General features: G+C 41.0%; 1 protein-coding gene and 1 long non-coding RNA gene across 2 annotated transcripts in view; one reads left to right on the top strand and one right to left on the bottom strand.

Moving 5' to 3' along the window:
* The window catches only part of prdm6 (PR domain containing 6), a 109,419-nt gene that overhangs the window by 71,671 nt on the left and 12,529 nt on the right, over window positions 1-25,219 (top strand). Inside the window, exons 7-9 of the mRNA XM_037097627.1 lie at window positions 4,113-4,237; window positions 12,765-13,146; window positions 23,536-23,712. Of these exons, the coding sequence (XP_036953522.1) occupies window positions 4,113-4,237; window positions 12,765-13,146; window positions 23,536-23,712 (684 nt within the window). The remainder of the gene's footprint in view (window positions 1-4,112; window positions 4,238-12,764; window positions 13,147-23,535; window positions 23,713-25,219) is intronic.
* On the bottom strand, window positions 16,358-23,671 carry LOC119019231. Its single transcript, XR_005074962.1, has 3 exons — window positions 23,520-23,671; window positions 20,396-20,473; window positions 16,358-18,628 (listed from the first exon to the last, which is right to left on the bottom strand). It is a non-coding gene; the product is annotated as an uncharacterized LOC119019231 (long non-coding RNA).

The following is a 25,219-nucleotide window of genomic DNA, read 5'->3' on the forward strand; positions in this document are numbered from 1 at the left end:
ACCAGATGTTAATCTTACTGCATCTCTACGTTACAAAGTGCATTATTCAAGAGCCAGCTCTGAAAGGATGTCAACTCAACTAAGACTGCTCAACTATCTGTCTTATTAACAGAGGTAGGTATGATAAGTATGAGTGGGTGGGGCCTGCAAAGAAGAAAAAACAATGGCGAGAAATACATTGATTGATGTCATTGCACAGGTATGACAACAACAAATAACACTGGCACTGGGTTCAGTTGAAGCTAGTTATACACCCTTGATTCCCAAAAAGCAGCTAGCGCAGTTCATTTACAAATGACTACACTCTGTTTGTATTTACCTTTAACACAAATTGTGTTAATTGGATGATAGATGGCTCATTAAATCGACTACCTTTCACACAGCTGCTATGGGGTTACCAGAGGTCAGATAAGTGGAAATGAAGCAATCTTGCCTAAAACTTCATCTCTAATATGTTTACGCATGAACACCTTCAAACGAACAAAGTAAAAGCTCTGAATTTGAAAAACAGCTGGGTAACACCTGTTGTTGTGCTACGTTTTCAGCTGAGAAATTTGACTCCTGCAGAGACAGAAACAGTATCCTGCTATGAACTCGAGAGCCTCCCATTGGAATCAAATCCAACCTGTATATTCATCTGAGATGGTATGTGAGTTCATGTGATTTCTCATCAAGGCTCGGAAAAACTGGTAAAACTCGTCCGTACCGGGATGCGTCAGCAGAAGAGTTATCGGAACAGAATCCTGTTTCCTGCTTGATGGATGTTTTTGAAAATGATTTTAAAGACAGCCCATTGCTAAGACGTTCAGGTCATTTCCTCTTCAGTTTAAATGCAGCGGATAAGTCTGACTTTAACAACAAGAAGGAACTGGATTTCTGGACTTCAGCTTCCTTTATCATATCAGGACAGATAATGACATCAAGAGAGCAAGTTTTCCATCTAAAGAAGTGACAGTTATTCAAACTCCGTCATCCCTGTAACTAAGCTGCATTCGGGTTTATTCCCTTCTCCTCTTGGTTAGAAATTAGTCTTTGGCCATATCCAGTGTTTTGATTATGCCCAAAATGCTAAGTTGGAGAAAGAGTTTGTAACACAGGAGAGCAGAGAAACTGGACTGGAGGTCTTTCAGATGTGTTCCTTCCTCTTTTGAAAGCTTTGTGAAAAAGTTTAAATCACTTGCTGCTCCTGGGTTCTGTAGCTCCGACTTGTTAGAGGATGGTCTAATTGCCTGTAAAACTTTTTTTTTTTTTACACTGGCTCTACAAACTCCACAAAATGACCCCTGACTATGGCCAGGCCACACTAAAATTGACTTTGTTACACTTTGTCAGAAAGGTTTTTTGTTTTTATAAACATGTAGACACATTATCTCACCTTGTGAAGTATGTGAGTTGTTTGATTTATAACCTCACACTGTTTGTATGCTGTTATTTAAAAGCTGATAATAAAGCTATTTTTGCTTTGCAAGAAAACAAAGAATGGGGAGATCAGAGGGCCGACGATACCGTGTCCCACTGATCTGCCAGAGGAAGGATTTTAAACTTGCCGCAAGGCTGTAAGGCAGCGGGGGTCTTTATTTTTCATACCTGAGAGCCTGTTGGATGTGTTTGATTTATAACACAGCCCCGCCTGAATGTAGCGCCATGTATGTATTAAACACATTCATTTGTTTTAAATGCATACAAGCTGATGCATGTTTGCGGACCCCACGCTCTCTTTTTATCCTGGGAGGTTATTGGGTATGTTTGATTTACAGCCTGGTCCCTCCTGGCTGTGTTTTCACACGGGTCCAGCACCACCCCACCCCTCCCCTGGTGTGGAAAGGTTTAATAAAACACATACACACAGGTCTTCAACGGGCTCAGTTCGACTGGGCTGAACTAATGCTCGCCCCAAACGTTTCTGATCTTTATCAGTACTCTCAATCACTGTTGAAAAAGCACAACTCCACAATTGTGTGAGAATGTGAAATCCTGCTTTTTAGCGCTGAAACATAACATTACATCACACCCTGTTTGCCTTGGATTCTATACACCCTTCGTTGCAAAAAGCATTTTTCAACACAGATTCCCAAAAAGTTGAAAAACTTTGTAAAACATAAATAAAACAGTATGTTTAAATTTGCTAATCTTTGTGACATATGTTACATATTGTGCGTGTTGTAGATTATCCTCTAAAATTAGCATGCAAACCAGTTAGCACCTGGTGGGAAAAACTCTTTTTCCCAGGGGTCAAATGGTCCTGTGCTATTGGAGTCAAAAACAACCCACTGGCTAGTTACATGGCTAACTGAGCTAGCAAGCTAAGTAGTAGCTGCTGTCATAATCGGCACATAGCTGGCAGCAGTAAGCTACTCTGGTGATATGCTACCTCTATTTGAGTTCAGCCAAGGAGGTTGTTATACCTGGACATATTTCTCTGAAAGCTGCTCAGTGGCACATGAAGACAAAGTGACTCATCTGTCCTCCGCATAGCTTCAGTAAGGGAAAATCCTGATGTTATTTCACTGTCATTGTATTTAACCTCCATAGACGTCAAAACTGGTGCACCGGCACACCCATAATCCTGACTAACAACCAAACAAAACTGTGACGGGCTGAGGCATGTTTCTGTTACTTTTCCCTCTCCTTGTCGGCGACTACTGTTAGATATTCTCCTCCAGAAAGTCATGTATAGTGCCCTTCTCCCTCTCAGTCCATCTGTATGTCTCAACCTCTGTTTTCCTCTTTTACTTTCTTCTTGATCTTTCTTTCATTTCCTTCATCAGTATATTTTAACTTGGTGTGTCTGTACGTCATTAGATAACCATCATGTCACAATGCTGACATTTCCCGTCCCACTCCACCTCTACCTCCTCCTCCTCCTCCCACTTTGGCTTTCTCTTTTTGTCTTCTTTAATGTTTCTGTGTATTTGTCTTTTCTCCTTTAGTTATTTGTCCTCCCCCAATTCTCTCTCTTACTGTTTATTCTTCCCTCTTCCCTCGAGAGAAACTTTGACAGGAAAAATAAAGTTGTCTAAATTCTGACTATGATGGATTATCTATCTGCAGAAATATAACCTAATCTGAAAATCTATCTGCAAATAAATGGCTGACTTTGAAAATTGTCAGCAGGACCGTGAATACAACTTGATTTTTAGGTTGTGGCTAAAATGCTAAAAGCGGCCAGCATGGTTGTTTGTGTTTGTGTATATCTTGATTGATCAGGTTAATATTTGATGTTAAACTCTGGCTTTGGATGTATTTTACCAGTTGCAGTTTGATTGTTAAATGAGGCTTCTGATGGCATCAAAAGGCGTTTTAGTGAAGTGAAGTCAAACTTCATCAGTCGAACATTTCTCACATGAGGAGACTCAATGTGCTTTGGATTATCTGGACATTAACAAGCAGTTATGGTTTGGATTAGAGTATGATTTCTTTTCAGTTTAAGTGGTTGTCTCGAGCTGTTTGCGAAGAGTAATTCATTTTCTGGCTCGAAGGCACTTTGGCAGGAAAACACGGGAGTCGTGCCGGAGCTGAACCTGTGACCTCTCAGCTACGGTCTGACGGCCTGCCACACCGGTGGGAGAAAATAACATGTGGGAATTTTTTTTCCTTTTTTTTATAAATAGTCTGGGCTGGATATGAAAATGCGGTTGCTCATGTTGTTAGAATGATGTTTTTGGGTGGATGAGGTGTTGTTTTAGCGGCGCTGTGACCCAGGAACCGTCAGCTCACTGGCTGCGGACTTGACGGTCATTAGCTGGTCTGAGGAGAGTGAGAGACACCAGATATTTCCCATAAATCATTTGGGCTCAGTTAGATGTGAAATCAAGCTCTTATCAGATGGGAGGCAGTTCCAAAATCAGACCTGGACAGAGTCACTGAAAACTCACAGCATCCCGTCTGCAGTTCTGCTGGTCGGTGGTCTGATTCTGCCCCGTCAGACGCAGAGCGCAAAGATGACGATAGTGTCGGACAGCCAGTTTGTTCAACACTTCTAAACTGACTTCAGAATATTTTGTTTTCTTTGGACTTTCTGGATTTTAAGGATCCTGGACATCGATCAAATATCCATGATATATTAACAGTATTTCAGTTTTCAAATGAAATGTGTCTGTGTGTTATTGCAGGTCCTGTATCTTCTACAGAGCCTGTATGGACATCCCCAGAGGAACAGAGCTGCTGGTCTGGTACAACGACTCCTACACTTCCTTCTTTGGCATCCCGCTGCAGTGCATCGCTCAGGACGAAAACCGTGAGAGAACACTTCCTTCCTTCCTTCCTTCCTTCCTTGTTCTTGTTCTTTCTCTCTTTCCTTTCCTCCTCTATGGTGGACATCTACCTGTATATTCGATCAGTTAAAAAAATGGCTTCTCCAGGGCAAATCCTCATTTTTCTGGTCACACAACAAACCATCTGGTCACCCTCAGGTTACCTCAGTTGCCTCGTGGTAAAACAAAACACCGAGCGCTGCTGAAGTCATCTGTTCAGTGTTTCAGATGTTAACGTGAGTGCAACACCTAAAAGCTCCGAAACATAAGCCAATGTTCGGCCCTGCAATCAGTCTGTCTGCAGGACAAAAGTGCAGTTTTCTTTGGATGTCACTCTAACTTTATTTCTGACAGTATTTAAACTCTTAAACTCTAGGAAAACATTTGGCCCGCCGCAAAAACAACGCAGGTTTTTTTTGTTGCTTTTTTTTTTTTTTTTACCAAACTTGCTTCCTCTCCGATTTATTTGTCTGACCACATGAGCCAGTCAAAACAAGACTGGAAGAAGTCTTTTGTTTGCTAAAATGTGGCCCGCTGTCGTGGCACTGCCCCTCTCCCTATGTTTCCTGTTGTCCTTGACGCACCAGCTGCATTTTCCATTGATACTTTCCATCCTTGTGTACTGCAAACAGACAAGATCACATTTGTGAACCTCCATCTTTTATCCAGGTCCATGTCAACTAATTTTTGCAGATTCATGAAAACATCTTAACTCCAGTTTGGCGACATTCATGTTTTAATTCGCGAGTCCACCTGGTTCTCGTTTGGTCTGACATTATTCAGGCTATGTCGCAAAATCAAATGACTCATTTTGAATTAAAAGTATTACTTTTCTGGCGATAGATGAAGAAAGGCTCCTGTCCAAACTGTTCAAACAATGACTGAAAAGAGCAGTTTATGTTTTTTCTACAGTAAAGGTTTCATGAACAGTTCTGCGAAAAGAGATGGGTTGTTTTTCGTTGTGGCATAGAGTGAAGCACCAACCCAAATCTTTATATGGAATCATTCACTGCGCTTTACAGCATGTTTTCCTCTCAGTAAATGGTTCTTTTTAATTCTAAATTGAAAATTGGTCGATCAATTGTGTGTATCCAAAGAAAACAAAGAACAACAATTCGAAGACATTACAGTTAGCTTAGTAGCCTGCATACAAAGAGGAGAAGCAGTATTTTTTGTTTAACTCAGAAGTGTTTATTTTTGGAGAATATTATCAACTTACCTCAGTCTAACCTGTAATAAGCCACAGGGATGAACTCAAGCTGTTGTAAAATACACCTAAAATGTCTAATGACAGGTTGTCGTGACATAAAACCAATGACCTGCTGATGCCATAGTCTAACAGTGTGATTGAAAACGTATTTAAATCAAGTAGTAACTAGTACCTAGTAACCTTGTTGTGACCCATACGAGTTTGATTCTGTTGCTCACTTTTCCCACTGATCAGACCTAAATCTGAATATTTATCCGTAAAGTGTATGTCTTTAACTATCGTTAGCATTAGTATTTGCCCTCGCTAAGGATAAACGTGACACTCAAAGGCAGGGCTTTTGATGAAAGTCTTGTCAGGGCTGATGTTTTCTCAGTTTCAGCTGGTTCAAATGTCTCTGACAAACTGGGATGGTTGATTACCGGTGAAGATTTCCTCTCTCCCACTTCAAATCGGTCATTTTCTCCTCTTCTGTCTCTCCTGGCCTTTGTCTCGTCCCTTCTGTGTCCTCCTCTCTCCGTCCTCCCCTCTCTGTCCTCTCTCTGTCCATCCTCTCTCTCTTTCTCTGTCACTAATTTATTTTTGTTTACATATCCTCCAGTTTTCTGCTCAGTCAGCCTGTTTATATCGTTTCCATTCAAACTGTTTTTTCTGTGGATTTGACAGACCAACTCCCTACGGGGGGGAAAAACAACAAACTTTGGCTCTTTTTTTTGGGGGGGGGGGGGGCTTACACAATCATGGAGCAAAAAACAAAACATGAAGAAGGAGTTTTAATCTTTGGAATCCAAATTGAAATGAATTGAATTAGGGGCTCGTCTTTCACAAAGTCGCAGTTAAATGAGATCGTGCTGATTGCAAATTAGAGACGTTTGGCCACAAACTGGTTTGTTTTACAGATGGAACGACTCTTTTACATGACATTGTTCATTGTGACAGGACTGTGGCAGCTCCTGCACACAAACACACACAAACACACATTTGTACAGTTTTACTATGTTTATGAGCATCTGCTTTGCCAGTGCGTTCCTAACAAAGCCTTTTTCTTCTAATTTAAACAAGAAAAGAACATTTTTAACAGCCTTAGCTATGCAGCTGAAGCAACGGTCATGTCTGTTGATCTGTGCAGCATGTTACATCAAAGTCAAATATTTGGACAATCACCGAATTTAGTGACGCAAAATCTAATTAAGACAATTCGTGGCCCCGGGAGGATGAATCCAAACAACTGCAGTGATCTTCTGACCTTCCATCTCATTCCATTAACAGGTCTGGATCGCCACTTCAGTTCATGACCTGATTTAAAAGTAACGTCCCAATTCAATCAACCTCAGCTGTTTAGATGCAGCAAAAAAGTTGATTATGAAGTTCAAGTGGAGCTAATATGAGGTGCCGTAGTCCTCCAAAGCTATGAAGTTTTGCAACGTGTTCCGTTGCCTCTTGGTTGAGAGGTAAAACTCAAGTAGGCTGCAGGTTTCAGCATGGCATACACTGATACACACACCTCTCTGCCACAGTGTCGTTATGACTGACTGAGTGTGGTAGCTCAGTCCCTCTCCCAGATAGTGATAGGTATGCTACGGGAGTGTAACATACCAGCATCAGGAATCCGGGGATCTACCAGTTTGACATGGATGACAAAACTAAAGTCCTGTTCTTCAGCTTACCGAAACTCAAAGACTTTAAAGTGACAAAACGTCCTTGGTCATTTTTAGAAGTAAATTGTTGGTTATCTAGACGTAAACAGTCTCCGTCCATCTCGTCCCACAAGCACAGATTCAGACGCACAGATACTTTGGGTACCTACACCAGTGGCAGAGGGAAGACAGAGACTTTGCTTTTGTTCCGCCCTGCGGTGAAAAAAAAGTTTGTTCACATCCAAATGAAGTGAAATTAGATTACGCTTCTTTTGTACAAACTGAAAGACAGCAGCTCTGCTCTAAATTAAAGACATTTTGCTACTAAATGCATTTGGGTTTTCCATGGCATTGTTATCTGCTGATTGTGCCCGCAAAGGACGAGTGCGATGTCGAAACTCTGCGCTGGAGACAGCAGGACTGTGACTTTGTGCCCATAGTGGAGCAGGAAATTTCAAATTTTGACCTTTATTAGTACAGAAGGCGCCGACGAAGCATATTCAGACTGGGAACTGTCCAGCACAGCCACAGCTCACTGTAGCTCTGTATATAGAGTGTCTCCCTTTGTGGGTGCTGCAAAATGCAAAATGTGAGTGAAGGAAATGGATTATACAGTCTGTCAATTAATTATGCTACTCTGAAACCTGCTTCATGAAGGTAAAACTATTTTGTGACAATTAAAAACAAGATCAAAAAAAATAATTGTTGGATTAGGGGTGTGTGAGAAAATGACTTTGCCTCATCATCCGAGAGAGAAATTGAAAGACTGAGGAGAAACCAGTTAAATATTGTAGTATGAAATTTTCAAATTTCAATTTGAACTAGATTCAGTGCAATGGATTAAACACATCACGCCTGAGCCTGTCGAGCACAGTCGCACATTAACATGTAAGACATGTATCGATTTAAAATACAAGAGGTAAAATATGAAAAAGGTTGCATATACAGTAGATATAATGGTCAATATGTAGCTCCACTGGGTCACTCTGTGGTTCAGTGTCATGCCAAACAGCACTCAGGCAGCTGAAGCAGACTGTTTATAATCAGTAAAAGTTGAGAGATTTTAATCAGCAGCCACATAGTCACAAATCTGAAGCTGCAGGAGGAAAAATGACGCAACTGGTTTGTCTATTCGCAGTATGAATTGCGACGTACCAGGCAACTTTGTTTGCACAATGAAGATGATCAACATCCTGGCAGTGAGTACTGACATGGGTCACAGGGTCAAACAATGTTACTTATAATCACTGATTTACAGACAAAGGCAACTCTTTGAGCTGTTATTGGTGACATTTAGAGATTTTGTTGGGGGGAAAGAAACATCGGGGCTTTTAATTCTGTTGATCTAAATGACATGGGTTTAGAAATAACTTTATTTACCAAGACAAATCAAATAATTAAATCTGCAAATTGCGTGGATGGGTGGACAAATGTGTTTTTTATTTTATTTTCTATTTTTGGTGATACAGCATTTTGTTATTTGAATTACAATTCATGTTTTCTCTCTCTTTTGCTGATATTTGTAAAACGGGAAGATGACATACCTTCAGCATTACGGTGGTGTCTTGTAATCCCATGTGAGAATGCCTTGATATTAAACTATAGATCAAGATAATCTTCTAAAAACAGAAAGAAAAAATTTAGGACAAGTTTACATCTTGCAGCTATAACTTTAATAGATGATTGGACCAAATCTTATTGCAATTTCCCTTGTTCTGATTTAGACACAGAAAAGGTGAAACTAAGGAGGTTCATTCAAGTCTGAATGAATTAAGAGGAAATGATTGTAGCTAGATTCAGACAGAAATTTGATGAAAAAATAGGTCAGACTATTTGACACTAATGCACACACACAACAAACAGCAGTAGGCACACACACCCCTTATACACTTACTTACATACACGAGCAAACCATTAACAGACTTAGTAGAGAACATGAACACACATTAAAGACGAACAAAGAACACATTAGAGCCAAACCACACTCCCGCGCACAACAAATGAAAACACGCACACACACACATTCACATGCACACACTGTCAAAGCATACACACCCTGTGGTTGTTTACTCATTCACGTTCCATCCAATCACAGCCTGTCGGCTTGACGCTGCGCAGCCCGGCCGCCGCCTAACAACATCAACATGTGAGCTGACAGAAGAGGAAAAAATCACTTCAGGGGGACTCCTCACTGTCTTTCTTCTCCTCACATCCCTCCTCTTCTTGTCCTCATCCTTCCCCTCCTCTTCTCCATTCCCTTTTCTTTTCTTTCCCTTTGTTTACTCTGCCATTTTTTGTCTCTTCTTCTCTTTACTTCTAATTACGTGTTTCTTCTCCTGTAGCAGCAGCGGTAAAGCAGAGTAGTACAATAAGTAGTGTTTCTATAGGAACGTAAGATAAAGTGGAGGGGAGGAAGAGCACGAAAGGAGAAAACGATGCGAGTGAGAGAGAAGTAAGAAGAAGAGAGAAGAAAAGAGGAGAGGAAAGGACTCAATGGAAAGTGCGAAGGACAGATAGAGGAGAGGTGGGAGGAGAAGTGAGCTTACGTGAAGCAGCGAGACTGTACTTCATACGCACATCTCTTCTTTATTTGACATATTATTATTACCATCATTATAATTGCCTCCATTGATTTCATGAGACTTTATTATCTGTGGTAACTTATCATTATTGATTTTTAACAGCGCTTTGGCAACATAATATAAACAGTACTTTATACCAGTAAGGAGAGGAAGACAGAGAGACACTTAGAGGGAGCGCAGCCACAAACAGAATCTGTAGAGTCAAACTTTATCCCATTTAGTTTCATTTTATCGATGTCAATATAACAATACTTAACTAAAGTATAACTGTAAACGATGAGGCTGTCCCACGTGCAGAGCCAAACCAGCAATCCTGCTAACAAGTTCTGTGTCTGTCCCCATTAAGAACAGACCCGTGAGCCACTCTGCAGCTCTTTGACATGTGTTGTCATCACCGTGCACATTGACAGCAGTTTATTTTCACTGACCTCTCAAGTGCACCAAATCTAGATTTACCTGACGCTGAAATAGCCCTCAACAAATGCTCCAGAACATAAATGAAATGAGTAGCTGGTTAGACCTTCTGCTGATGCAAAATGCACATAGCATCAAACTGCATGACAAAGAGAAACGGATACAAACTCAAAATTGAGGCTGGGAGGGGTCATCATGTGGTTCTCAGTATGCCATAGTAAAGGAGGAGGAAGTGTGTTGAAAACAGGCTGAAACTGAAAGACTGATCGGGGCGATAATCCTCCCCACTTCTCCTCAGTATTTAAGCATATGCTTCCTTCAGGCTTGAAAAGTTACATTTAAAACTTTGCACTCCGCTCCATCATCAAGACTGGAGCCTGTGCTCAGTTTGTATTCACGTCAGATCCCTGTGGACGAGAGTGCACCCCCTTACAAAGAAAGAAAACACAGACTCTGCAATGTTGCAAACGGCATCTGCATAATTCTCCCATTTTGATGATGCATTTCATGCGCAGCCCAAACCGTATCGACGTGCATTTTTTGTATATGAGATGTTTGTTGCGAAATGAATTAAGTGTTGGCGAGCGGCGCGTAACGCAGGCATCAATAGTGCCGTCGGGCAACTTACAGATGGTGTAATTATCTCCTCATAAGGTTATTAGAGGATCAATGGAGCCTGGTGGCCTGATGGCAGAGGTGAGCTGATGACGGATGGAAAATGGTGATGACCTGACTGCAGAGGTGCAGCATGGGAGTGTTAGAGCAAACAAAAGACAACCAGTTCTTCTTGGATTAATGTAGAGTGTGCTTTTAAACATAAGAAAATGAGAACAGTTTGGGTGACAGAGATGGAAAATGGTCCCAAAAGGTACAAAAGTGGAAGAATTAATAACAAGAAAGAAAATGGAAGGAAGAAAAGTTACAATTGACCCCCAAAAACATTGCTACCTAAATGACCAAATAAGTCATTTGACTACGCCCTCGAAGAGAGCCCATCTGCGTCCATGTTTGATGTTTGATTTCCCACCAGTCCACATGCCAGGTTTTTCCAAACAAACCAGTTTTACAGATTGAAAAGTGGAACCTTCTTCAGTGAGTTAAAGTAAGACAGGCACTCTTGATGCCATTTCAAACATAATGACGGATTATGAAGTCCAGATCTGTCTGCTGGTCAGACCGCACAGCAGCGAGCACAGCTGAACGCCGGGTCAAGTGAGGACAGCTGGCATCAGCTGGTTCAGCCCAAATCTAATTTACACACTTCTATGTAATGTTTTTATTTTCTGTTAATGTTATTTTACTCCCCAGTTTTATTCACCAGCAACACTTGTGCATCCCATATCTGCTCATCTCATCTGCTTAATGCATTTATCATGCTGACTTCTGTGTCGTATTGCTTTGTAAAAAAGCACTTCTGAAAACTGAATTAACAGGGAAATAAAATAATTATCTCAAAGAATACATACGATTTTGAGCTCAACATAGAATACTTTACATAAAGGATGAACGCACAATAATTGAAACAATAATGAAAACAAAATAAAAATTGGGTTTAACTTAAACAGATAGTTTAGATTTTAAAAAATAATCTTGATATTCTGCTAGTTCTAATATTGGTTGTGGTAATGGTAGGAACAGTACCAGTTATAGTGAAGTGGTAACAGCAGTAGATTTGTGGCTTTGTAAAAGTGGCACTCGCTTGACTTGTAGTTGTACTTGTTGTATCACTGCAAGTCACAAGAAGTCAGACCATTATTATTATTATTATTATTATTATTATTATTATTATTATTATTATTATTATTATTATTATTATTATTATTGTTATTGTTGTTGTTGTTGTTGTTGTTGTTGCAGAACAAGTGCAGAGGGAGTTAGGATACGTAGCATCACTAACAGTTGTATTATCATTAGTGATAGTCGTTACAATAAATGTTCTAATCAGTTTATCCAGTTAAGTGAAGGCTCGTTGGGCCATCATGTGGTAACCCATGAGAAACAGGCTGGTGGCCCAGTTCGGGTCCTGAGTCGTAGTTCAAGAATCATTTCTGTGGTTGGAGAGAGGAGCTGTATGTCACTGTAACTGTACTAACGAACAGACTCCAAACAGCCAAACTGAACCCATAATTCCATTCACTGGAACCAGGAGCCGCAGTTTGCCCTGGGCTAGCCAGCCGGATCTGGCCCCTTTTAGGACACTGTGGCTGTTTTTTTGTTTCCATCACGTAAAAAAAAAGTCTGAATTACTTTTATTCATCAAACACAGCACACAGGCAAAATGTTGTCTTAAGGCTGCACGGTATGGTCAAAAAATCCTGTTACAATTATTTCTGACAGATATTGCGATATGATTCACAATTTGGCATCATAGTTCGCATTTTCAGTGAAACACACTATTAAAACCAAGTTTTATTTAATCTGGAGAAGAATACTTGTTGGCAACGCCATAAATGGTACTGAATAATGGTGAAGTACTTAATTGTACATGTAACGTTTATTGAATCAAAACAAATGGAGCTTCTTGGGAATTGGATATGGCAGTTTGCCTTATTTGGATTATCTTGATCAATCTTGCAGCCCTATTTTGTCTTCTGGCTGGTCAAACTTTTTATTTGCATCCTCTAAACTCAAATGACACAGCTCATTGCTTCTTTTTGTTTTCTGTCTTCAGTAAATGTCCCAGGCACGGTGGTGGAAGCCATGACCAGGCAGGAGTCCCTACAGTCCTTCAGCAAGAATGGCAAACCCTCCTCCTCATCATCTTCCTCATCTTCCACCCCCTCTATTGCCCTCATGCGCTCCATGGTCTTCCCCCACTCCCCCTGCCCTAAGAGTTTCTCCCTGTTAGACAAGGTCGGGGTTAATGTTCAGTCGGACTCCAGTTTCGGCCATTTGGGGTCAAAGAACCAGCGGGTCCTGGCGAGCCCGACCTCCACCAGCCAGCTGAGCAGTGATTTCAGCGACTGGCACCTGTGGAAGTGTGGCCAGTGCTTCAAAACCTTCACCCAGAGGATCCTGCTGCAGATGCACGTCTGTCCGCAGAATCCAGACAGGTAAGAGAGCATTCAAATCTCAATATAATACATTATATTTGACTTTTGGGCCCCACACAGTTTTGGGTACCAAACCATGGTGGTCAAGCTATTTGATGAACAATTCATCTATTTTTTGAGCTTCAAAATAATGATCACATCAAGATTTTTACTGTGTAGAAACGTGTACATACAACCAGACTGAGCAAGTACTGGGCTGAAATGAGAATCCGGTACAGATAAGGAACTTTTTACGCGTTTGAGTGTCATTCAAGTAAAATGTGTTGAAAAATCTTCATACGATAGCTGACTGAAATTCATTCCTGTCATGATCAAAAACTTTCATCTGAAGCTCAAGTCTGAGGCTGCTCTGTGAATAGTTTTTCTCATAAATGATAAATATATTAATATATAGCATTTCTGATCAATCCACATTAATTAAAAAAATTAATACTCACACGCCATCAACACCTGTTTGTTTCTTGTGACAAAAGCCAGGGAAGCTTACTGGGATTAAACATTATCACAATGAGCGTGACACAGCAGTCGAGTTTTTAAAACCTGTTGTTTCAGTTTTCCAGCAGAGGCCGGCGAACCTGACATTCAGTTGCAACTTATCACCATGGTCGTCTACTCATAACGCCGTTTGTGTGTGACAGAAAGTGGGAGTTTGTGCACAAGAGTGAAGAGAGTGTAAAAGTGTTCGAGTGTGTATAACATCTGCCAACTTAATTATATACAGCATGGACGGAGGAGGGAGGGAAGAAGAGGAGACGTGTGGTGTGTGTGTGTGTGTGTGTGTGTGTGTGTGTGTGTGTTGGGTGGACGGAGGATGTATTGGAAATTTTTTGCTTAGCTTTATTTTTTGCGGGGAGAGTCAGAGCGGCGTATAAATCAGTGCTGTGCGTCAGTGAGAAATACCTCGCCTTACGGTGACGGGGCCAGGAAAACAGATGCCACTTATTCAATAAACTAATACTCATAGGGAAGAAAAATGTGGGCTGGATATGGAGGAGGGAGGGAGGGTCGATGTGGAGCTGCCTGTCAATAGGAAGGTTTTATGGGACGGAGGAGTAGATAAAATTCAGCTGAACAAGCCAAACAGACCTGAGTCCTGGAGCTCCAAGGCCCCACTGTACCTCATGTCATGTGGACTGGACTTAGACCAGTATGCCCATCCCGGCATCGCTCCCTGAAGTCCTGCCCCCGCGTATTTCGTAGGGCTTCCATCTAAATGTTGATGGTTCAAATAATCAGTCGAGGATCCTCCGATTCAAACCTCACATTGTCACTCAGAGCATCGGATTTTAATTGTTTAGGTTACAGCCCTGGTATGGTCCCAATGTGGATCTCCTTCATTACCCTGTTTAAGAGGCACATCCCACAATTGTTTTGCAAGCATTCAACAACCACGGCTCCCATGACACTAAACCAGAAGCTGTCAGAAGCTCCTTTATCTCAGACTCTTTGTATTTTAGTTTGTGTCACCTGTAAAGAAGCAACAGAATTAGGAGGTCCTAGAGGTGCTGTAGGTGGTTCCGGTGGCCCTTGAGAGGGTCCTAAGGTCATCTAAAATGATAAGGTGTTCTCCTTGAGGAGTACGATAGGTGGTCCTAGTGGTGGTTCAGGATGTTCTCCTGGTCATTGGAGAGGGACGTGGAGTCCTGTGTAGAGTTCTAGTCGTTCTTTAGGAGGTTGTGCCAGTCACCGAGGAGTCATTGAGGTGGTTTTTGTGATCATTCGGGTGCACCATTAGGACGCAGGCAGTAACTGAGGAAGTTCTACAGGTAATTTAGGTGAATTTGATGGAAATTGAGAGGAGCTTGTACTTCAGAAGTCCTTTAGTAGTACCTCATACAACCCCCATATCAAAAGACCCGAACTACTCCTTTAAGGAGGCTTTAGGGGTCTTTGAGGTGGTTGAACACCCAAACCAATGAACATTTAAACTATACTAACCCACCCTTTATATTTGATTTTTTTTATTATCTTATCTGTATTATCATTGAAGATGAAGGTTTCAGTCCAACATTAAACCAGTACAGGGAGTGTGGTGTTTCCACCGTTTACTTTTCTCTCTTTCCCTTCCTGATTTCTTTGCGCGCCCCCCCCCCCCCCCTCCCTTCATACATATTTATTGATCTTTACTTGATGTGAACATTTGGAGCTCAAGACTGATAGCTCTTTATATCAGCTTTAAAAAAAAAGGCACACAACTCCTCTCAGCTCAATCTCTTTCAGGTTTGTTTTTTTTCTGCTGAGTGTTTCATTTTCTGAACTTTTTCGTCTTCCGTGTCATTTTTTCCCCCTGTGTGTCATTTCAACAAAATCCATCATCAGAGTAGCAGTGTGTTTATGTCAATGAGGCCTTGGAAGGGCTTTCGATTCAGTTTCAAGCTGGTGTCGGGGATGCAGGATACTGTTTAAGTTTGGTGATAGCGATGAGTGATGAATCAGGAAAAAAAAATCATAACAGAAATGTGCTGCGTTTCTACTTACAGGTCTGACATGCGTACTACAAAAGCAACGCGGTGTAAACCGCAGCAATGAATGAAATTAATAACTGCATTTATGACTGATGTGTTTACGGCACTGGTGTTTAGAAGAGTCATTAGTGCTTTTCTGAAAATGAGCTATTTCTGCTAAGCACTTTGATCTCCACTGCTCGCAATTCAGGTCTCATTCTGGTGGCTGATGTTGTTTATGAATCAAGCATGTTGTGTATATGGAAATAATCACACTTGTATATCAAAGGATGGACAGTTTACAGCCGATTGAAAGTGTGTATCAGCGCAGACTTGGCTTTATATAGGAATTAAATGTTCATTTTGTCATGTGTTTTTACCATCAAGCAATGCCTTGTCAGTGATTTGGCCTCAGCACATGGCTCTGTGTTTTTTTTTGTTTTTTTCCAGTGATACATTAAACATGTAACTTTCTCTGTTTCTCAGGTAGGAGCGACAGTAATCCTACATGAGTAATGGGGTACGTTTAATTTTTAACTCCATCACTGGAAAATTTGAAGAACCCTGAGCTGAGATAATTGGCAAGGAAAGAGGTTTTCCCCAATGAACCTTCATTTTTCATGGTAATAATTTCACGTCACGATGACTCAGCTGTCTCAAAAGTAATGTTCAGTGTTGCTTTTAGACGGAGAACATACAGAATAATAAGAGATTTTGATTCAGATGCAGATTTTGCACATTTGTATTGACTATTAAGACCTTGATTACATAGTGTAGCATGCAAATAACATGTACAGCAGGATGACAGAACAGTGGTTTCCGGCAGGGAGAAATGCAACATTATTTGAAACAGTAAAAGTAAAATATTCTACAGGAGGGCCCCTGCTTTAGTGATGAAATAACAGCAGAGTCTGACAGAAAGTGACCCAATTAAAAGTTACATTTGGGATCAAAAATGAAGTGCATTTTCAACACAATGACAAAATCACAACAAACACAACACGATCACAGCAAAAAATGTTGCGGACATGAGGATCCTTCAGAAAACCAACAATTTTTAGTGCATTTACCGTTGAGATCAGCATTTCCCACTTAAACCTTTGAGACTCAGGACTGGATAACCTGCAAAGTAACATTTACAGTAAACTCTCTAACAACTATTCAACTCTAATTCCCCACTGCGATTAAAATATCACTTTTAGTCTGTGGTGGAATTCTGTTTATTGGTGCAGATAAAGCAGTAATGACACCATCGTTGACTTTCATCATTGTATCTCTACAGTCATAGTTTGACAGTTAGCCCTCAGTGATCCACTCTGATGATCTGCTATTTGTATTTTATTTTTAGCTTAATTCACAAATGTACAGTTTGGCTCCTTGTAAGAAAAGAGTCATTTTTTGCCATTTGATAAAATAATAGATGTCACGTACATAAAAAAAAAGTGACTTCTAAGTGACAGAAAATGTATTAAGTCACTTATTGAGCAAAAGTTTGTCACGTTAACAGAGCGCATCAAATCTAGAGAAGGAGTGTGAATGACATCTACTTGTCTTTCTCAGGGACTGTTAAATGATTTTAGTTGAGTTTCTCTCTGCTTGGTTAACCACTTAACTCACTGGTAGTTTTGAGGTAAGAGGAGCACTGTAGGTAATCGAAGGTATCAGGAGCGTCTGATGGAGCTGTGTTCACGTGGAGCTTAGTAAAACACAAATCTTCAAGGCTCCGTGAGCCGAGAAAATTCACAATAACACAATTAACTCAAAATGTTTGCATGTCAGGCTAAAACAGGGCTGTTTCTCTATGTTGCTAAACAGTTGACATTTAGGAGATTTATCACCCAACAGTGAGGACATATTTGCATTAAACACTAACACAGATGTGTGTTGTCCCTGCTGGACACACAGATGTGTTGAGAAATTACTTTATTCTTTTTTTCAGCGTGTAGCCGCAGGAGTGCCTAATAATGATCCATCACTGTGATGGACGGGCTTGTAGAAATTCATTCAAAGTCTATTTGTATCCGTCATGTTTGCCACTATGATAAAAACCTCATCTGTGTCGGCATACGAGTGGATTTTAACAACGGTGGTCTGTAGCCATGTAAATATAACTTTTTTGTGTTTTATCTTGCTTTTGTTAAACACAGTGGATTTTGTTTGATTTGATTTTTTTTTTCTTCTTTTATTCAATCTATTTATTTAGTTTGAATGTTGTGGCACTTGATTTTTAAAACATGAGAAACCGGCTTCTCGCTGGCTATCAGATGTCATCCGTTGTCTTTTGTTTGAATTTACTGCAGCTGGGTCTGATTACAGCTGTTAGAAGTCTGAGAAATGCACCCCAGCTCCTTCACTTGGTGCCACAGGACTCTTGTTAAATTACGCCGGACTAAAGTACCAAACTCTGCAGAGCTTGAATCCAGCTGGTCCCAATGCACTCTCAGTGGATGCAACGAGAAAACAAAGATGAGCAGTAGTCAGATTGAAAGTGTACCGTGTTCCTTGGCATACACCAATTGATGAAAATGTTTACACGGAAGGCAAAACACAGCGCTGTCTGCGATGACACTGTATCGGCTGTTCGCTTGCTTTTTGTTCTCGGCTGATTTGACGAGTTCAACTGGATGATGAGAGGACAGTCAATACAGTCGAAGAGAAACAGAACGAGAGATGGATGGTGGTGGAAGCAACACAGTGAGAAGTAGCCGGAGGAGCTTTCATGTGTTTGTATGGGGGGTTTACCAGTGATTTCATTTGTGCTCGGACGTGCGCATGTCTACTCACATACGTAGCGTGTGTGTGTGTGTGTGTGTGTGTGTGTGTGTGTGTGTGTGTGTGTATGCATGTGTGTTCAGAGAGCCATCGATTGTGTATTGACGAGGCGGGAGCAGTGATTTATAGCTGCTGGTCTCGGGGGGGATGATGTCTTCATACGAGGCGGACAGAGGAGTCGTCCTCACAGCGCAGATATAACTCCATATGGATTAGGCCGACTCCATACGGGTCAATCAACACACTTCACTTTGCATCACTGCCTGCTGCAAACACACACACACACACACACACACACACACAGATTCACTTGATCACAGAGGCCTGAATTCAACTTGAAAGCTCAAAATGTTTTCTTGATAAGAATCATTTTTACCTCCATGTGACAATGTGCTTGTCTATGATGTTCATCACTGTTATTCAGTGATGCTCTGAGGTTTTGGTTTCTGTTTTTCTATGTTTCATTCGACCTATAATTTCTGTTTCAGCTTCATCTCAGTGAGATCTTGCATATTTCATCACAGAGCCAAACAGCCACAGAGGAAAAATGTATTTTATGGTTTTACATGGTTGTGGTTGATATAAGATATGTCAGCCATAGATAATGCTTGTTTTTTGGGGGGGTTTCTGTATCGGTTCTGTTGATTAAAAGAAAAAACAGCGTCAGCCTTAGCTAGAAACACATATCGGTGTCTTGAAACAAGGCAAGACAAGTCAAATCACTTCACGAGTATTGAGAGCATCGAGAGTATCGAGTATCGAGTATCGAGTATCGAGATAATGACTGTTGTTTCTGCAAAGTTAATCCAACAGGTCAATTTGTGTGAGATAACTGAAATCGCAGCATCTTGGAGATTTGTCCCTTTTTCCTACAGAGATTTTCTTCGATGCAATGTCGTGATTGTGGTTAAATACATAACATAAAGGTTAGGTTTCAAAATGGTCGACAAAAAGGAAAGGTAACAGGCGACAGTGACAGTGGCTGGAGGGCTAAGATAGACACCACATAAACTTCAGCTTCGAAGGGGGATTTGATTATGAAGTCACGTGAAAATTATCCGCCCTATCTTTTTCGTTTTATAGTATTTGGACACAGACGTCCTGGTGGAGTATTTTTCAGGAGCTTACTCTCCTTCACTCAGCGGGCCGCCGTTTCAGACTCTGCAACGATTACACCCCCTGCTGTCCCCACTCTTGCCCTCTGACCTCCCTCTGATGAAATGAAAAGGAGTGCCAAGAAACTTCATTCCCATGTAGTCTTAATAATTGGAGCAGTGAGGAGCTGGTTGGCATGCAGTCCGACTCTCTCTCACACACACACACACACACACACACACACACACACACACACAGCCCGCCTCTTTCAGCAGCTCGTGTGTTAAAGGTGCGGACACGGCGACACGTTGACACTGGCTCTGTTGTTGTTACCACATGTTGCGTTGAAAGGCGACACAAGGTTTATTGTCCCAAACTGAATTTCACAGACGTGTTGAAAAAGACTAATTTTATAGATCACACACACACACACACGCACGGGGAGGCAAGGCAAAGTGGGAACAACATCGCAGCCGATTCGACTCTCATCGGCGGTCCAAACCAAGTATTATTAGCTTATCTGTGAACCAGATCGGAGCATCTAGTTTGTGTTTTTGTAAGCCTATCGCTGTGTTGACTCTGAGCATATGTGGCTGTCTGTGCTGTCAACAGACTGTAACACCGTCAGACTGAATAACTGTGAGGCTAACAGGCACCGAGAGAGATGCTGCTCAGTTTCATACAAAGCGGAGAGGGCCTTTAAATCCTCAAGTTGTAACATCTGTTGTTTTGCATTTGAAAATAGGACTAAACCTTGAAATTGGGTCTAAGTTCGGTGAATCAGTCCTCGGTTCAGAACACGTGAGGCTCAAGTCGAGCTCCTGTACAAATGACCGTGTGTGTGGTAATTCATGCATGCGCGTGATTGTGCAGATTTGACTCATTCACATATTTGCATGTGCTTGTGTGTGCAAATATTTGGCTGCCGATATACATACCTGTGTGTGTGTCCGTGTGTGCGTGCGATGGAGGTGTTTATGCTTCACCTCCTCCTCCTCCTCCTCCTTCTCTCTCCACTGTAATAAACAATAACCGGGCATTAATCTCCCGGCCTGCTGCCTTAATAAATAATATCCACACATTCATCAACTTAAACTATTCACAATCAATGCAGCTCTTCATAGAAAACCCACCTAATAAATAGTGGTGCGGCCCACTGAGGCGTGAACTTATAGACCAGCCGGCTGATAAATGAAGCGACCCCCACGGCGAGACGCCTTTTATGTGGAAAACTGCAAGTGAGAATTTTTCGATTTTATATTACACTATTTTACTCTTATTACTTTCCTCAGTGAGTGTGTCCGTGTGTGCGTGCGCATGCAGGCGTGTGTGTGTGTGTGTGTGTGTGTGTGTGTGTGTGTGAGTGTGTGTGTGTGTGTGTGTGTGTGTGTCCTCTCCGCATCCTCACAGGGTACAGTAGGTGTTTGTGATTTATTGGAGCTGTGAGGATGTTGGTCTATTTGTTTCATTCTAGTTCTGGGGTGTTTACCTATTTGTAAGGAACTGATGTCAGAGTTTTGTCTTATTGGTTTCAGAATAAGAATCACTTCATTTTCTGACGACAGGCAGCACACGGTGACTGCGTCCTGGCTGCATCACCGCAGAGACATTTTAACTAACATGGTAATACAGAGCACAGCGATGCACGCTGATAAACAAGGTGCAGTTTGTGTGCATATACAGCGTGTCTCTGAGGGATGCACATGCCCTTTAGGTAATATAGAGAGAAAGACCTTCCTACCGACGCCATGTGGAATAAAATGATTAGAGCTGTGCACAGCAGGACGGTAAGGTTTGAATGCTTCAATGGGGAAAAACACATGTGGTATAAATACAGAAGAAAAATAGGAAAAAGGGGAATAAAACATTATGAACAACTATTTTATTTTGTCTGCCAAAGGATTAATCTTTATCCTTCTGGGACAAAGAAGTAATATTAGGAACTGAAATATTTTTTGTCGAATGAAACTCATTAACTCAGTCTTTTTCTTTGAAATGTGTGCAATGTACTAAAACAAAACCAGAAAACAGAGATTTATGCCATCACTGAATAAACAAGCTGTTCTCATAGAAAAATGAAGTCCCGAAAACAATGTTTGAAGCCAGAAAGGTGGCAGAGAGTTTGTTAATTTAATTTGTTTAGGCATAACAAAACAGTCTAAGAAGATCGCTCCTGATTTCCCAAAACTACATAGTGCACCTTTAACTGTATTAAAATAAGGGAAAGTATAGAGATGACGATGATGATGGCAATCCACAAAAATGACATTTTTAAGAAGTAGTCTTGGTTTTCTTATTTATGTAATCATTTATTTTTTACATCTACTTATTTGTGCATTTAACTGCATGTGTACTGTTGTCAGATCTTCCTATCTGGGGAAGATGTCTTATGAGAACTTCTCCCATACCATCAGTTTTGGTTTCTATAAGGCTCACCTCTGGACTGTCTCATCTTTGAATTAGAGCCGTGTTTAGACTGGCTTCCTGGACCTTTAAAGGACCCACCTTTATGGTCCTCATCCTACTCTAAAGGCTCACTTTGGAAAGTGGTCATAGCAAACAATAGAATAATCTCTAAACATTTGAGCTCAGCACAAAAAGTATGTACCCTAGATTTCTCCCTTTTTATATCTGTAAATAGGTTTAGAGGCGGGGGAAAATGATGGAAAACGGCGAGGGTTTGCAAGACATGAGCAAAGAGTGTGATCACACTGAAGTGTCCTGTAAGTTGAAACAAAATAACCAGATAATAGAAGCAGGAGACTGTGTGTTCGGCTAAATAAATAGAAACAGTGTAAGATTAGATCTGCTGCTGCTGTATGGAAGCAGGACACTATTAGCAGACACACAGCTATTGTTTGTGTCCTTTTTTTTTTTTTTTTTGCCAGTCTGAATCACTGTGAGCTCACATTCGGGCCCAACACACACACACACACACACAAAGCACACACAATCTCTTTATATCTATCTTTATCTTCTTTTCTTGTTCTGTTACTGTCTCTATCTCACTCTCTAACTGCACACACACACAGAAGCACAGACACACACGGTGATAGATGGTCCAGTCATGATCTCGGCCTGCATTGTTGATGAGGGTCATGCTGCCATGGTTACAGGAGCAGTGTCCAACTCCGCTGCCCTGTGTGTGTGTGTGTGTGTGTGTGTGTGTGTGTGTTGGCTATCTGTATTTCCAGACCTTACATTATGGTTACATGCCTCATCCCTCTCTATATATTTCTGCGTCTTCATGCAAGTTTGTCTCCCACTGTGTGTTTTACAGGTTTGATTTGTGTGATTAGCTGTGTTGGTTTGCAGACACACATCTTCTGTCTGTGTATGTTTGCATGTTGTGTGTTCATGTAATCATTTGCATCTCATATTTGTCTGTGAAGACAAACTTATACAGCACTAAATCACAAGTTCCCTCAAAATCTGCACAACAACGAGCATTTTCAACTTAAAAAAGAGCAAAACTTGATGAAAGTGGTCAGAAAAAAGTCAGAGAAACGGAGCAACAGCAGTCTGAGAATAATACTATGATTATAGATAACAACAGAATTTAGGATAATGTAAAGAAAATGTATTAAGTTTCATCACTACAGCATTCAGGGAATGAATAAATAATATTTTTTCCTCAAGATGTTCTTGTCGCACCATTGTACCGTGCCATTACCACATGATAATACCAAGTGTGAATAAGACCGTCAATAGTGCAGTCATGTGTCAGAGACTATAAGCTATGATACAGAGAGATTTTCTTCAGTGACCTGATGGTGCACAGATTATCAGAAAAGGTGTCTCGTCATTAGCTAAGTCTTCCAGGAAAAGATGACCACAATCCTTTTTTTATTGTCACTAACAGAAATACAGTATACAATAACAATAAGTGCAGTTAACCTGGTAGCACAATTGTACCAAAGCACTTCTGGACAAAATAAAGCAGAAGCATCTTCAAGAGGCTTCCACCAAAACCTTGATCACAACACTTAACTCTCCACCACATGACCTGGAAAGAGCATAAACCTGCACACACACACACACACACCCACTTTACATTCTCACCTGTCTCCCCCTTCAGACCATACCAGTGCGGCCACTGCTCCCAGTCCTTTTCTCAGCCATCAGATTTGAGGAACCACGTGGTGACACACTCGAGCGACCGACCCTTCAAATGTGGATACTGCGGCCGTGCGTTCGCTGGCGCCACAACACTCAACAACCACATTCGCACGCACACCGGGGAGAAGCCGTTCAAGTAAGTAACAGTGAGTACCCCCACCCACCCTTCTGCTCCCTCCCACCTGGCTAGATTCACTCACGTACGACACCCAGCTAACACCTACTGACATCCTCTTAACCACCTGCTGACACTCTCATTGCTACAACACCCGAGCTGTCACCTGCCGGCAACACCTTAGCAACACCTTTTGAAGGAAAACAACCAAATTCAATTTGATTCATCCAAATTCAACACAGCATCACCGTAAACTACACCATAGAACAGAATTTTATTTTTTTATCCAACAACAAAAAAAAAAAAGCTCTTGGGTTCTTGTTGAGTTTGGTTCTACTGCCGGATAGATGCAGCATCACTCCCACATTAACAGATAAAGCTCAGACTGATCAATTCAAAGGGTCACAGGCAGCGTGAAGACGTAGTTATAATGGAAAAAACAGTATTTAAAAATTTGAATTTATATTGCAAGTTCTGTATATTACGATAAATTGAATTGCTTTTCATTTTTTTGTTAACCCTAATCAATCTTTTCATGCACTAATGAAAAGACTTGCATCGTGAAAATGTTCATGTGTGAATTAAAGTGATTTCTTTTTCAAGAGAAAACTAAATTTTCTCATGAAGATTTTTTTTAGTGTGCAACAGTGAAAACATTAATAAAAAAGAAGATACTTTTTTTTTCTTTTTAAGGCTGTATTTAAGTGTTGTTTTTTTTTTTGTAATATTCATGTTGACCACAAGAGGCTGACGTGCCAACTTCCCCATGTCCTCATCAAAATGATTATATAACAGAAAGAAACATTTAAATAATTAGCCCTACAAAGAAAGAAAAATGTTTTAATTTGTTCTCATTTCCGCACACAGAAACAAAATTTGAAATAAAAAAAAAACTTACCTTCACACATCAAATTTCATTTCTGCTGAAAAGATTGTTTGTTTTTTAGGGTTTTTTCTGAGTTTTTTCTTCCTCAGTACTTCTAGTGTACTCGTGTTGTGAGTCCTGTTTGTCTTGCACTAAATACAAATCTGATATCCTCTGTTTGTTATTATAGTTCCAGTTTGCTTTTGGAAGGGGGGTGGGAGGTTTCTTGGCCCTTATTAATTGTTATAGCTCTCTTCCATTATTCATGATCCCTCTGGTAACGTGTGAATATTTTGTTACATCTGCTGTCGTGGCAGCTGTGACCTTTGACCTTTGTTTTCCTTACGAATAAGGAACAACTTCCTGTGATGTTGGCCGCTGAGGAGAATCTCTGCTTGTTCTTGTGTTTTGCTCGTTGTAAACTGCTGTGGAGGAGCGCTTCGCCGCATATCATTCAGTGTAAATACAGAAGGTGCTCGATCACAGCAGTTAGCGGCCTGGTAACACATCTCTGCACACTGAGACTGCTCATTTCCATTTTTTACTCGGTGAAGACTGATGTAATTAGAGGGCAGGCCACACTGCAATTAGGGGTTTCTGGGAGCTGCTGTTGTCATGCTGTCATCTTGTCAGCAGCAGAGGACAATAAAGATTCCCCCAGTG

The sequence above is a fragment of the Acanthopagrus latus genome, chromosome 5, assembly GCF_904848185.1.
Source record: "Acanthopagrus latus isolate v.2019 chromosome 5, fAcaLat1.1, whole genome shotgun sequence".
Taxonomy (NCBI): Eukaryota; Metazoa; Chordata; class Actinopteri; order Spariformes; family Sparidae; genus Acanthopagrus; species Acanthopagrus latus.